This window comes from Anguilla rostrata, chromosome 2, assembly GCF_018555375.3.
Source record: "Anguilla rostrata isolate EN2019 chromosome 2, ASM1855537v3, whole genome shotgun sequence".
Lineage (NCBI taxonomy): Eukaryota > Metazoa > Chordata > Actinopteri > Anguilliformes > Anguillidae > Anguilla > Anguilla rostrata.
Window position 1 is genome coordinate 66,748,900 of NC_057934.1, and position 15,344 is coordinate 66,764,243.

The following is a 15,344-nucleotide window of genomic DNA, read 5'->3' on the forward strand; positions in this document are numbered from 1 at the left end:
TCCTGGCAGGGGAAATCCAGCTAATGAACCAAAGTCTATAAAAAAACAAATAGTTTGGGAAGCCGACAACACCGTTAGGTTTAGTTAAGTTTTAAATCAGCACAAGCCCACGTTACTGCAATTAGCGACGACGCTGTCTGCTGAAGGGAAGTGAAGTGAGGAGCTCTTCCTGTTCCCGGGGCTTGCCCACTTATCTGGGAGGTCGCCACCTTACCAAACCGCTCTGATTGGCTGAGTGTTAACAGGAAGCCCCACTCGGATTGGTCAGCTCTGATGTCAAAGACAGGACAGCCTCAGTTGGGGAGCTCTGATTTGAGTGGGTGTGGTTCTGCAGCATCACATTCCCCATGTGGAGGCGGAGCTGGGCTACAGTGCCAGCTCTGGGTGGGGATCACCACTCCTTCGGGTGGAGCAGAATCTATTGTGATGATGGCAGAAGATAATGGCTGCAGCACGTACGTAAGTGACCACATCACTCCTCATACAGCTAACGCATGATACTCACACGTCACAGCTCACACGCACTACTCACTCACCCTCACTCATCACACAGGCCTCACTCTACTCACTCACTAAACTCACTCACTCACTCACTCACTCACTCTCATCTTCACTCACTCACTCACTCCACTACACATCACTCACTCACTCACTCACACTCACTCACTCACACTCACCATGGACTACCACACTCACTCACTCACCACTCACTCACTCACTCACTCATCACTTCACCACTCACTCACACACTCACTAAACACTCTACTCACATCCACTCCCACTTCACTCACAGCTCACTCACTCACTCATCTCACTCACTCACACGTCACTTACTATCACATCACCACTCACTCACCTCACTCATCCTCACCAAAACACCTCACTCACTCACATCACCTCTCACTCACTCAATCACTCACTCACTCACTCACTCACCCTGACTCTCACACCATTCACACACACCACACTCACTCCCCACTGACTCACATTTTATCACTACTACAGTGCATCTCATTCGACTCCCCTCACCAACTCTTTTCCTTATTTTTGCCCCATCCCTCAGTGAGGTCAGAAGAGGCAGCTGCGCAGCTAAAAGACAGCAACGCTAGTGGAGAGTAGGCTGCCCATGTTACAGGTCAGCTGCGTAGAGAGGAGTGTGTGTACTCGCTGATGAGAGGAGGAACAGCTAGCAGGCAGCTGGAGAGAGGAGTGTGTGTACTCACTGAAGAGAGAAGTGAACAGCTAGCAGGCAGCTGTAGCGAGGAGTGTGTCTACTTGCTGAAGAGAGGAGGAACAGCTAGCAGGCAGCTGGAGAGAGGAGGAACAGCTAGCAGGCAGCTGGAGAGAGGAGTGTGTGTACTCACTGAAGAGAGGAGGAACAGCTAGCAGGCAGCTGGAGAGAGGAGTGTGTGTACTCACTGAAGAGAGAAGTGAACAGCTAGCAGGCAGCGGTCATTGGTCACCTTTGCTGAAATCTCTCTCTGTGTGACATCATTACTGTCTGAGGGCTGGTTCCTTATGGCCACGGTGCTCAGCACAGAGTGAGCCCAACACACATTATTATTACGTATTAACATCTCCAAACCTGGCAGCCATTATGAACTATATCTACTTCTGACCAATATTTCATAGGCTTAATCTCAGGCACTGGTTGAGCAGTTTGGAGATCAGGTAATGTGCATCTGTGGGCCTTTGGATACTTTGTTATCGATTTTTTTTGTTGTTGCCATATTAGAACATTTTTGTTCTTTGTACACAACAAAACTGCAAATAACTTTTGCACAACATATGAAACAGAAACATTGTAAACAAACATAAAGCTTTAAAAGATGCATTCATTTCACTGATAGCTTCAGGAGGAAAAAGATGCCTTCAGTCAGTGATATGGTTAAGCGATGTGGTATTGAGGGTGTGACACCCCTGGGAGGGAGAGAGAGAGAGAGAGAGAGAGAGAGATAGAGAGAGAGAGAGAGCGCACCCACGCCAACACGAAATGAAATAAACAAACACCTTCACCCTTCCCCCTCATGGATTCCAGGCAAGAACAATAAGCTAAAATAACAAACTAAAAGAAGAAAGACAAAAGAAAGTAAAACCCAGCCACAGCTTTGCAGTTTCCAGTTTCTTTCTTTGTCCAGTTTCGCTCTGACAAATGAACGACTCTCTCGGTGTTAGCTCCCGGTCTCGGCCCCGAACTGTGGAGAGGAGCACACCTTTAAGCACCTGGGCTGGTTAGTTAACGCAGCGCAGGGGCGTGTGCTCTCTCCACCAGCTTGCGTCGCCGAGACCAATCCGCTTCTCCGGCGGGTACCGAACGCTCACGTCTGGTTTGCCCGTTTCCGGGGCTGAGGTCGCCCCACCTGACCCGCGTCGAAAGGGTAGGGCTCAGCCGCTTGTCAATCACAGCCGTCTCCCGAGCGACAGATAGCTGCATTGCTGCTAATTGTTTCTGTTTGCTGAAACGGAGGCAGAGGCTGGAGCTCTGTGAGATTAGCAGTCGCCCGTCGCCCCCTAACCCGCCCCCCCCCCCCGATGCGACAGGAACGACGGCGCGGTGACAGGCTCCACGCGCCGTTTAAACTTTCTCCCCCAAGTGCTCCCAGAACAAGGCAATTAATATGAATCAAAGTGGCTTAATTTAATGGGCGCGTGTAACCAGCTCCTCCCGCCTCCTCTGGGGTGTCAGAGCAGGACGGCGGGAGACAGCGCCGCTGCCGGGGGGGGCTGACCGGGGGGAGTGACAGATGGAGCGCCGCCCCCCCCACACCCCGGCGAGGCGTGTGCGGAATGCGTGATGGCCAGAGGCGCGGAGAGGCTGGCGGTGGGAGGAGGGATATCCTGCTGTGAGCGTGCTCTCTCTGTCCCCGCCTGACCTCCTCCAGGCCGCCACCGCTGCCTCCCGCCTGCCCGCCCGCTACGCCGCTGCGGCAGGGCCCGGCGGTAAATCAGCAGCCTGGCGGAGGGGACGGGTGGGGGGGTGGGGGGGGGGGGGGGCTCTGTGCTGGAGGGATAGCCCGCTCGTCTGAGCCAGAAGGGACCTGTCCCGCAGCGAGGCAGTGAGCAGCGGGTTGGGGGGGGTGGGGGTGGTGGGGGGGCGACAGGAGAGGGAAATCGCTTGCCTCTGTTCGTGGGTGGGGTGCCTCAGGGTACCCCACCCACGAGGTGCCCCTGAGTGGGGTGTCCCTGAGTGGGTGTATCTGAGCGGGGTGTCCCTGAGTGGAGTGTCCCTGAGTGTTGTTTCTGTGAGTGGGGGGAGGTTCCCTGAGTGGGATGCTCCTGAGTGGGTTGCTCCTACGTGGGGTCCCCTGAGTGGGGTCCCCTGAGTGGGGTCCCCTGAGTGGGATGCTCCTGAGTGGGAGTGTGTTGCCCCTGAGTGGGTTGCTCCTGAGTGGGGTGCCATAGCAGGTAGGGGTGGGTGCAGTGCTGGGGTGAGTGTACTCGGCCGGGCAGCCTGACAGAGACGGTGAGGTCATGGTGGAATGAGGCGGAAGGCCGGGCTGCGACCTGAACACTGCTGATGTACGGCGTCACGTTCCTCTTCTCTCATCCGGCGCGGGCGGCTTCCCCCCCCCCTCCCCTCTGGAGGCCAGCGCCGGTCTCAGGGGGGGGAGGATGCAGGGGAGGCCGGGTCTGTTTCTCCCTCCCGTCCCCCCCCGTGGGAGTTTGCTATTCTTCCACATTTCTGCAAACATGAGCATCGATTTATTCATGTTTCCGAGCTCATTGATCTGACGAGCGCAGAGAATGGCGAGTGAATGATGGGCCTAAGCGTGGGTCCCTCCCTCCCTCTGCCCACAGGGCCCTGTGCGTCACCCTGGTCTTCAGCACCAAGGGCCAGCGCTACCTGCGCGTGGGCCTGGCTGTGCCCCTCTTCGGCCCCCTGGCCTGCCTGCGCTCCATGGTGGCAGAGGAGGGCAAGATCTCTCCCGACCAGGTGAGTTACAGTACCTCACGCACACACACACATACACACTCACACACACGCACGCACACACACACACACTGACGCACACACACACACACACACACACACGCACACACACACCCACACACACACACACACTGACGCACACACACACACACACACACTCACACACAGAACACACGCACACTCACACACGCACATACACACACACACACCACGCACACACACACACACACACACACACCACACACACCACACACAACAACGCACACCACACGCACATACACACACACACACACACTCACACACACACGCACACGACACACACACACACACTACACACACACACCACACACACCACGCACCACACACTGACACACACGCACACACACACACACACCACTCACACACACACACACTCACACACACGCACGCACACACACACACACACTGACGCACACACACACACACACACACTCACACACAGAACACACGCACACTCACACACGCACATACACACACACACACAGGCACACACACACACACACGCACACACACACAGAACACACGCACACTCACACACTCATGCGCATGTGCGTGCGCGCACACACAGGCACACACACACACTCATGCACACTCACACACACACATGCACACGCATAAACAAACACACACACACAGCCAAAAGCACAGACACACAGAGTCACACCAGTACGTCACAGGTGCCCATTCTAGCTGCTCAATAATGCATCCACTTCAACTCTCACTCTGTTAAACCGGTCCGTATCATGTGTCACTTACCAAGACAGGAGGTGTTGCTGTGGAGACTGCTAAATATTTAAAGGTCCTGTGAGCCCTGTGTGCTATTCTCATTGTTCCTTTTTGTCTGTATGTCTGTCTATATCTATCTCTCTCTCCCTCCCTCTCTCTCTCTCTCTCTCTCGCTCTCTCTATCTTTTTGTCAATACTTAATTTCATTTTATTGGTTGGTCAAAAATGCACACATGCTCGAATAGTATGTATACTGCAAGCGAAAGGGACAGTAAAATTATAATAGCATCTAGGCATAAAGTAACTACTTCCAGTAATGACAGCTAATGGTAAGGATGAATAATTTTTAAAGGTACTAATGTGAGAAGTCAGCACATGCTTTCAGTGTTGAATGCCAACATTATAATCATCATAACAGCTGTTGTGATTGCTTTTCTAGTACGATGGACTTTATGGATATAGCTGATGCATTTTGGAAATTTCCAGTATCCCCCATGCTCTTTACAAGTGCCTCAAAATAATTCAAAATAAATTACATTAAATATGAATTTGCCTTTAAAGTTTTTAGTTTGCTTCTTTAAGGCACATTTGCATAAATTTCAAGGGGAGAAGGCAACATGCCAGTAAATTGCATAAAGATAAAAATGCAATTTTCCGTCCACGCAAGAGTTTTTAAATTGCGTCAGTGTAACCAAACTGCAAACTCGGCGTGGAAAGCAATATTCTCGCATTGGCGCTGTACTGCTCCAACAAGCAGCCACCTGACTCCGAACCCCCGCTTGCATTAACTGTGTCTGTGTGGTCGCGGAAGACTGCGCAAATCTTATTTTTGTCTGTTTTGGCAAATCCGCACGACTGATACCGCTCGAATTATTCCAGTATTCATCCCGCGTGCTCATTGGTCTCTGATCTCCTGGTGCATGTGCAGCTCATCCTAACTGTGGAGCAGGCATTCACACCTACAGTCAGGTCCCCTGCATTTTAATGGAGCCTGCGCGGTCGTTTAGGGCCACAGACAACCCCGGGGGGGGGGGGGGGGGGTCACACGATTCAGTCGTGTGATTTATGTTGGAGCACTTTTTTTTTTTCGGGCCGCAACTGCATCCCTGTTTGGGGGCCGGCAAAACCAGGAGGGCTGGCGCTGCATCGAAATGAGCCTGGATGGTTTGTTTTGGGATCACTCTAGGGTCTTTTTCTCTCCTCCTCGCCCCGGGAAATGAGATCCCCCCTGCAGATGGAAGACCTTCGCCACCCCCCCCCCCCCCCCCAAACCTCCCCACCCCTCGGTGGAATCTCGCTCCCCGGCTGTGGTGACCCGGGCCGGAGTCACGGAGGTCGCTCGAGCGACTCAGGGCCCTCGATGTTCCATTCAACGGTCGGCCATTTTGTGGGCCTCTCCCAGCGCTGACCCTCTCACACGCAGAGTCAGGGTGTGTGTGCTGGGCTGCGGGAGGCCGCGTGCTTTCTCAGCTGCGGCCGCACGAAGACCTTCCGCACGCAGTTCGGCGTGTTTCGGACGAGGTCGAGGAGGGCGGCGCAGGAGGGCGGCGCTTAGGTTAGGAGGAACTTAAACACGCGACGGGGGAGTCGATTTTTTAGTTTATCGGGCGAATAAATCGAACTGGAATTTCGGTTGGGTGAAACGGACTCTGCTTCTCTCTCGCTTTCAGTCGAACGAGAAGGCCGTAAAGAATGTCTTTTACACAACGGACAAATTGCCTTCATAAGGATATGGATTATAGGAACCGGGCTTGTTAGACTAATAAATCTAAAATACTCCCTTTGTCGGGGCACCTCCACGGGGTGTAAATTAATGTAATTGCTGTCCCTGGCCGGTAAAATGATGGGTGAGATGCGCTGGCGTTAATTAAAGAGCGTTTTTGACAGGCAGCGCAGGGGTGTCAGGGGGGGCGAGCGGGGGTCAGCTCTGTCTCTGCAGCAGCCCTGCGAAAGGCAGCTAACGTTTACTAGCCCGGTAACACTCCCGCACCCCCGTCCGCTCGTTTTTCCACGCTTGTAGTCCTGTGCCCAGCCAACTTCTCAAATTCACGATCTGTCCACCTGCAATTAAGCTCTCTCTCCAGCTGAGAGCTGCCGTAAAGAAGTCTCCCCCGAAGATGCAGCTTCGCGTCTCCTCTCCGCCGTCAGGAAGCCTGGATTTCTGGCGAGCTGTCCGCGTCGTCTTCATCATCGCGCGCTCTCTCTCTCGGCGTAGCGCTGCTTCTTTCCGGGGCCTGCTGGGGGGCATTAAGAGAAAGTCAAACACAGCTGTGAAAGCAAAGGGGCCGGGCGGAGAGGTAGCGGCGCTCCAGTGCAGCTCTCCCGCTCGCCGCCCGTTCGCGCGGATCGCCCCCTGCTGTCAGCAGATGGGAACTGCGGCCCAGTGGTTCCGCGGTCTCGGTCGTGAGAACGGGCACAGGCAGGCAGGCCGGGCAGCCCCCGCTGTGCGGGCTAATGGTTTGCCGCGCTCCGCGGAAGAAGAGCGGCAGGCTCGCCCGTCTGCTCGCAGTCTGAGGGAGATACATTATAAAGCAGAGGCAAGGGGGCCCACGGGAAAAAAAAAATCACTGAATCGCTTTCTTTTTTTTACAAAGTCTGAATCGGAGGCGGCATCAATCCGCCGAAATGGGATGTTTTTGGATTTGAAACATTCTGTGTCCCCTGCATCGCTCGGAACCCAGGTGTGGCTGGGGCAGGGGGGAAGGCTGTAATATGACAGAGAGAGAGTCTCTGCTTTAAACAGGTCTGCAGTGCCTCTCGATGCACCACATGCTAAAGCTGAAGAAACTGGACTCACCACTGAGAACGTCCTAACGTTTCCAGCGTTGTTTCTAACATCCAGCATGTGTAGAAACCACACATATGTATTCTTTGGCTTGTTGTGAGGTTGAATAAACTTCCCATTTCCCCCTTATATTACATACAGTATGTTTCAGGTCTTATGCAGGGGCTTGTGTGCCACATGCAGGCTACCCATCAGTGCTGTACACCTGGGCTGAGGGGTCCTGTTCATGTGTGTATTCGGGTTTTTTGTTTCTTTCAGTTACTCAATAAGAGAGGCGTAATAAGCGAATCATCTGCGTACAGCAGTGCTGCTTCAGTCACAGATTAGACCCCAGGTAAAGCATTCATACAGAGACTCAAGAGCAGTCTTCAGCAGTTAGTCATGAGTATATTGGGAAATTTGGCTAGAAAGTCAATAAATAAATAAATAAATAAAGTCCATCCTTTCCCACTCTGTTTTAAAGGACACGATCAGAATTTGTCGTTGTCGAGTTAGAGACCGGCCGTGTCTACACTCCCTACCCATGTGCCAGAGACCCGTCCATGGGAGAGGGCACGGGGTGGGGGGGTCAGGGTTTCGGGTCTGAGTCCGCTCTAACCCTGTGTCCCCTTCCCCCCCTCCCTCCCACACACAGGTGATCCTGACGGAGGTCTACACCACAGGGTTCCAGCGCTCCTTCTCCGACGAGGAGGACCTGACCAGCATCGCGGAGAGCGATGTCATCTACGCCTTTCAGGCCCCCCCCCTCTACAGCAGGGGGGGCTCCACGAGAATCTCAGGTAACCATAGCAACACCCCCGACCCCCCCCCCCTTCACAAGGTCCCTTCGCCGTCAGACGCGCCAGCAGCACGAGGGATTGGACGTGGCCATCACGGTTAGCCGCGGGAGACGCTCGTGCTCAGGGAGTCGTTCCTGGTCTTGACCTGGCACAGGACCGGCTGCTGCTAAGTTTTTTTTTTAAAGCTGCACGGTGGTGCAGTGGGTAGCACTGTCGTCTCACAGCAAGAAGGTCGTGGGTTCGAATCTCGGCTTGGGGCCTTTCTGTGTGGAGTTTGCATGTTCTCCCCCATTTCCTCTGGGTACTCCGGTTTCCTCCCACAATCCAAAGACATGCAGGTAGGCCGATTGGAGACCCTAAATTGCCCATAGGTATGAGTGGGTGTGTGAATTGTGTGTGTGCCCTGCGATAGATTGGCGTCCAGGGTGTATTCTTGCCTCTCGCCCAATGCACGCTGGGATAGGCTCCAGCACCTTCATCTGCCGCATCCTGTGATTTTAAAAAAAACCCCTATAGCTTCATTTAAGTCAAGTCAAGTCAAGTTTATTTATATAGCACAATTCATACAATTGAGTGCAGTTCAAAGCGCTTTACATCAGTGGACAACAAGACAATTAAAAATAATTAAGACGGTATAAGTTGTTTAAAAACAGTGCAAGATGAAAAGTAATTAGACAGTATAAATAGATTAAAAATAGTGCAAGATAAAAAGTAATTAGACAGTATAAATAGATTAAAAATAGTGCAAAGATAAAATAGGGTAGAAATAAAAAACCACATTTCCACTGGACTGTGACAGATTGTGTCTCATTCTGAGCGTCCCACTCACAGCTGCATTAGAACAAGCCTTGCGCCGGACCGCCTGTCATCAGCGAGGCTGCGAAGTGAAATGTTTACTTTGGGACGGGGAGTGACGCTGGATGAACTGACCGGGCTGTGACTAGCTCTCTCTGGCGCACTTTTCTGGAAGACCCGACGCTGTGTGCTGGGGAGAGCTGCATTGTGGGAAGTTGAATTTAGACTAATTTCGCCCCTGCTTCAGTTGGAAGACAATCTCCACCACTTCTCAGTCTGAGCTTTTTTTTTTTAATGAATCACATTAATCAACTGCTGCAAGGAAGCTCAGCTGGTTTGTAATGAAGGAGCATTTTCTTACGGGTGCTGAAACACGTTGAATTAAAACACAGTTCTCCTTCTTGGCTCTGTCAGGCACACGTCACACACACACACACACACACACACATACACACATGCGTGCGCAAGTGCGCGACATGAGCACACACATGCACACATACACATGCACGCATGCACATTCACACTCATGTACGCACACGCACATGCACACAAGGACACACATACACACGCACATGTACACATGCACACACACTCACACACACACTTGCACACACATACACACGCACATGCGCACACACACTCACACACACACATGCACACTCATACACACGCATATGCACGCATGCACACTCACACACATGCACACACACACGCACATGCACACGCACTCACACACACCGTCTCCCCGGTTGTTTTAAAACAGTCCTTCAGGTGAAACTTCACTTCGCTGCTGATTTTCTGCATGGGTGTGGTCAGCGTAACCGCAGATTGCAGAGATTGACAGACTGTAACGGCGCCGTTGCCAAGTCTGTGGCTCAGTGCTGGTTACCTCACCTTTATGGAATCCCTCAGAACATCGTTAAAGCATTAAGCTCCGTCTAACGAAGTGCTCGTCTGTTGTTGGCATGGGCCGAAGCGTTGTTTACGCACGTTGCTAGGGAGTTTGCGTCTAATGCGTTTCCCGAAGCGCACTGCCCTCAGGTGGAATGCGTATCTCCGCTGCATATGAAAACAGGTTTCAGAGCTCCAGAGCCGCCTACATGGAATTCCCCCAGGGCTACGCTTAAAAAAATCATCAAACACATCACTGGCTGAGCAGTCTTTGTTTTATTATTAACATGCATTCAGTCAGAACTGTTTCAAGCTCCATTAATGCTACCTTAATACTTCTGTTAGTCATTTAGCTAGCTAGCTAGCTAGCTGACTAACAAGCATCAAGTGGCCAACAACAGTGACTACAACAGTGATATTTTATAACTGCTTGGAGAATCCGCCAACCGAAGGGTATTCAGCGTGAGAGACCCCTGCAGACGCCCTTCAGCGCGAGCAGAAGTTCGGCAGAAAAGAGTGACGCAGATTTACGGACATTTTTGGGAAGTGATTTCTAGAAGGCGAGTGAGTTTTAGAGCGCCCTGACTAAACAGATTCTGGGGTTTAGTGCCCGCATCGTGTGAATCCACGCGACCTCCTTCACACAAAACGGCATAGCGTTTCAAAAACCCAATACCCTTGCACCGAATTGGACGTTTCCTTTTTGCTACGCTGTGTAACATTATAAACCAGATCCTCGTTCAGTATTTCTTGAGTTTTCAATATTTCTAAACGTTGAAGAGAGCTGTTAATAATGCTTCGTGAGCTGAAAGGAGGCGATTAAATTTTAAGGAACCTCACGCGTCTCGGTTTCTCTCCCGGCGAGCGATACCGTTGTGACCCGGGAATGAAAATAATGATGTAGCAGCGCTACGGCGTTGATGAGGGCGGCGGCGGCGGCGGGAACGAGACTGCGGGCGAGGAAGGGCGCGGGACGGCTCCTGACGAGCGCGGGCGCAGATGGGCTCCGAAACCTCGAGGAAGATTGAGAGGGATAATGAGGCCGTTTGCATTACCTGCGGCCGCGTTCCCTCTTTGTTAAAGAGAGACGGCCCTTTCGGGGGGTGGGGGGGTGGGGGGGGGACGTGCGTGAGGACACACACGCGAGCGGCGGCGCCCTCGCCGACGGAAGGATTCGTGAGTCTGAGCGAGCAGAATTTCAGCCCTCATTCTGTTCTGGACGAATGATGCGGGCGATGGTGCTGGAGGACCCGGGAGCGAGGCGTCCCGTCTGCTCACGCCTGCCGAATTCAGGCTTCAGGTCCCCTACGAGTCTTCCAGCCGGGAGAGAAGGAGGAAGAGGAGGAGGAGGAGGACTAAGGGAGAGCTCTGGATTCAGCACGTGAGGAGAAGCTCCCATTGCAGGCATTTAGCAGATGCTCTTATCCAGAGCGACTTACGTTGCATCCATTTATACAGCAGGATATATACTGAAGCAATGCAGGTTAAGTACCTTGCTCAAGGGTACAACGGCAGTGTCCTACCCGGGAATCGAACCCATGACCTTTCGGTTAGAAGCCCGGTTCCTTACCCACTACGCTACACTGCTGCCGCCCCCCTCACCGTTTCCCTCCCTGGGTTCTGAAACGCGCGCCCATCAGTCTCCGCGCGCGGCGTTGGCGGGTGACCTTCTCCCGGGTCGCCCCGGTCGATGCGCGCAGCCTACCCTCCGTCTGTGATGGAGGGGGGGGGGGGTGGGGGTTATGGGGGGGGGGACAGTGCTGGGGCCAGGTGGTGCGGGAGATGGAAAGCGGGCTCCTGGCCTGTTCCAGGAAATCCCTGTGCTGTGTCAGGAGAACGGCAGCCAGCAGGAGATTATCCCGCAGACAGAGCAGGCATTCCTGGGGCTTAGGCTCTGCGCTCCAGTGCAGCCCCACACGGGCTCCCTGGACCCCGTGTGACTGTATGAGGAACACCTGTGCAGTCCTGGAGTCAACCTCAGGCCAGCCTACCCACAATGCACTGCCCCTTCCTGCTGGGCACGTGTCTGCTACCATATGTCCCTGTTATCAGCCTGTTTAAACAGGCAGGGGAATCGTCCTTATAAACCTTTATGGATGGCCGTAAATAGACCAGCTGATTTAAATGTGTGACATCACCGCTCATCTGGCATCTGTGCTGTACGTTAAGGGGGAGGGAATGCAAAATGGCTGCGGCCCCCCCGTGTCACATGACCCCGCTGTGCTCACAGGAGAGCTTGTTCGTGCAGAGGGGCGGTCTCTCTGAGACGTGTCAGGGGTCAGAGGTCACCTGTGGAGTAGATCATAAGGCCGATTCGTCGTCCTCCCCTTCCCAGCCTTCGGAGAGGTGCTGCTCTCTCTCTCTCTCCGCTGCACTGCGGGGCGTGCGCTCTGTCAGTGGCCATCCTTTCACCTGTCACTCACCCGCGCCGCCGGCTGCCCCCCTCCCCCCCCCTCGCTCGTCCCCGAGCCCCAGTGGGACGTGTTAGAGAGTCTCCTCATCAGTCTAAAGGGCACAGCGAGGTGGGCACGCACATGGGGAGATGGCGCTGCCCGCCTCGTTCAGAAGGGGCACAGCAAGGTGGGCACACACACACGGAGATGGCACTGCCCATGTCATTACCCTCCTCTGCCTCATCCATCCTGGGCCCATGCCGCCATGGCGACACCAGGCTCTTTGTGATCCCCGCCGCAGCCGCGACGAAGAGCGATAATTCGAGGAGCGATAATTCGACATTCGATGTGGCATTAATCACGACGTTTCACAGACCCCCCCCCCCCCCGCCGACAGCGCCAAGCGGGCACAAAAGGCTTTCAGTTGGGCGTGATCACTTTCTCCTCCTTCAGGCGCGCGAAGAGGAGACGTTAAAAAAGAGGAGAAGCGCGGGGCGCCTGGCTGCTGCGGTTGTGCAGCAAAGCTCTTCCAGCTCTTCTTCTGGACAAAAACAATACAGCGCTGTGTTCTGCGCCGCCCCCCAGACTCGTCCCGAACCGCTTCTGGCAGGCCGTGCACGGCCCTCATAAAACACAGAGCCGCATTTCAGAGCAATTACGCCCTAAAATATCGGGGGCCTTCCTCGTGTTATGAGAAGAGCTGAGAACGAGTGCAGGAGATAATCTAATGTTATCCTCCATGGACTGCTCTGTACCGTACAGTACCGTAGTCAGGTAGGGAAGTCATTATTTCAGCTCTCTTCCTTCTGATCCTGGCCGCAGGCTTCTTACGCATCTAATATGTGCGTTTGTGTGGCTCAATGTGACATAAACTGGCTTAAACTGCAATACAGAAACAGCCAAAAATTGGAAATCCAATTACTTCACTCTCTAAAAATATTTAGTTTTACTTCTTTAGAAGATACTTCATAATTATAAAGTTGTAACAGTTTTTATTAAAGGCTTCTTTTTTGTTGCATAAACAGGCAACTGCAGTGGTTTTTCTCTGAATTTTAAGGGCTTGGCTGATACGTTCATACCAGCTTCAGGAATCCGACTGTTAATACCAATTTAAAAACCTGTCGTGAAGTCCAATAAAGCAAGACAGAGCATATGAAAAGTGCATTTCTTTAAAAAAGTGATTCTAAATATTTTCTCTAAACTTAGAAGTTTGTTCCCCCTTTACTGCCTTTTTCAATGTCTGTTTGCTGAGTACCACTAATACTGTAAGTAATTATTAATTAACGTGCAGCCATGTATTTATCAACTGTGACCACAAATCATGGCCCATATAAGAAATATGTACTGTAGGCATATAATTGTTTAATTGTATTGAAATAATGCAAAAGCATGCACATAGTCGAGTAAATGTGTCGATGCGTCAAACCCCTGGCGGTCAGTGTCTTGGCAGACACCTACCTTGCTGCAATGGAGGCACAATTAAAGCGCTGATAAAGCGCTATATAATCAGTCTTTACATTAAGCTGCTTTACAAATAATAGAATAAGAATCAGTTTATAACTGCTTAAGTGAGTTGTAACATATTTGTTGAAGGTTTTTTTTGTATAAATAGGCAACTGCTGCTCTTCATTTTAAGGGCCTTGCTGATACATTCATAAGTTGTATAATGCTTGTGTGTGGAAGTGACAAAGGTGTTATATCAGCTTCCCAAAACCTGAATGTAAATACCAATTTTAAAACCTGACATGAAGTCTAAAAAATCAGGAGAGTGTATGAAAAGTAGATCTCTTTAAATTTTAAATTTTTAAATCATTTCTCTAAAATGAGAATTTGATTACCCGTTTGCCGCATTTTTTGCATCACTGTCTGTTTGCAAGGTACTTCAAGTAGGCAATTCTTAATTAACTGGCAGCTATGCATTTATCAACAGTAATCTTGACCCTTATAATTGCTGTAATGTGTACTATAGGCGTATAATTATTCAGTCGTATTTATGAATAATCATCTAGCATATTGGCATGTTGCTCGCTAGCAAAAAAAAAACAAAAACAAGAAGGAAGCAGTAATGAAAGTAGGTTGGTATAAATGTGTTATCCAAATGCCCTTCAGTTGTTTGAATAAAAAGCTTGTCGGTGTCCTGAAATAGTCTTGTATATTTCACCGGCGGCTACAGTGCAGCACTTTTAATTAATTAAAGGTTTCATTTTAATTAACGTCAGGAATAAAGTGTGTCTTTGACTGGAAGTGATTTGGCTGGACGTTCTATGCTTACAGTGCAAAGCTCAGAATTGTCCAGGTGGTACCTGATATGTATCTTGTAACATATTACATTTTAGTGTCTTGCTGTGTCTCATTTCTGTCAGAACAAACCTTTTTTTTTAACAAATTGAGTTCAGAGTGACGGAATGAGCGGAATGTAGTGTTTCATGTAGCATGGCTGAGGAGTTGGTTGTGTAACCTAAAGGTCGCAGGTTCGATTCCCCGGTGGGACACTGCCGTTGTACCCTTGAGCAAGGAGCTTAACCTGCATTGCTCCAGTATATATCCAGCTGTATAATTGGACACAATGCAAGTCGCTCTAGATAAGAGCGTCTGCTAAATGCCTGTAAACTGTGAACTATACAAAATGTAGTGTTTCATTTGTCGCTGAAAACATGTCAGAAAAGTGCCGTTAGCACATACAGAAACGTTCTCTACAGAAACGAGGCAAATGGACTGCATTTATATAGCGCTTTACAATTTATGCCTCTCATTCACCCATTCACACACACACTCACACAGCAACGGTGAAAGGCTGCCATGCAAGGTACCAATCAGCTTGTCGGGAGCAATTAGGGGTTAGGCGTCTTGCTCAGGGACACTTCGACACGCCCAGGGCGGGGGATCGAACCGGCAACCCTCCGACTGCCAGACAACCGCTCTTACCTCCTGAGCTATGTCGCCCCTATAACCGCTCTTACCTCCTGAGCTATGTCGCCCCTATAACCGCTCTTACCTCCTGAGCT

General features: G+C 51.4%; 1 protein-coding gene across 1 annotated transcript in view; it reads left to right on the forward strand.

Annotated features, from left to right (window-relative positions):
* Positions 1-15,344, forward strand: part of usp43a (ubiquitin specific peptidase 43a) — a 133,218-nt gene that overhangs the window by 69,767 nt on the left and 48,107 nt on the right. The window contains exons 5-6 of the mRNA XM_064324135.1: positions 3,799-3,934; positions 8,116-8,260. Of these exons, the coding sequence (XP_064180205.1) occupies positions 3,799-3,934; positions 8,116-8,260 (281 nt within the window). The remainder of the gene's footprint in view (positions 1-3,798; positions 3,935-8,115; positions 8,261-15,344) is intronic.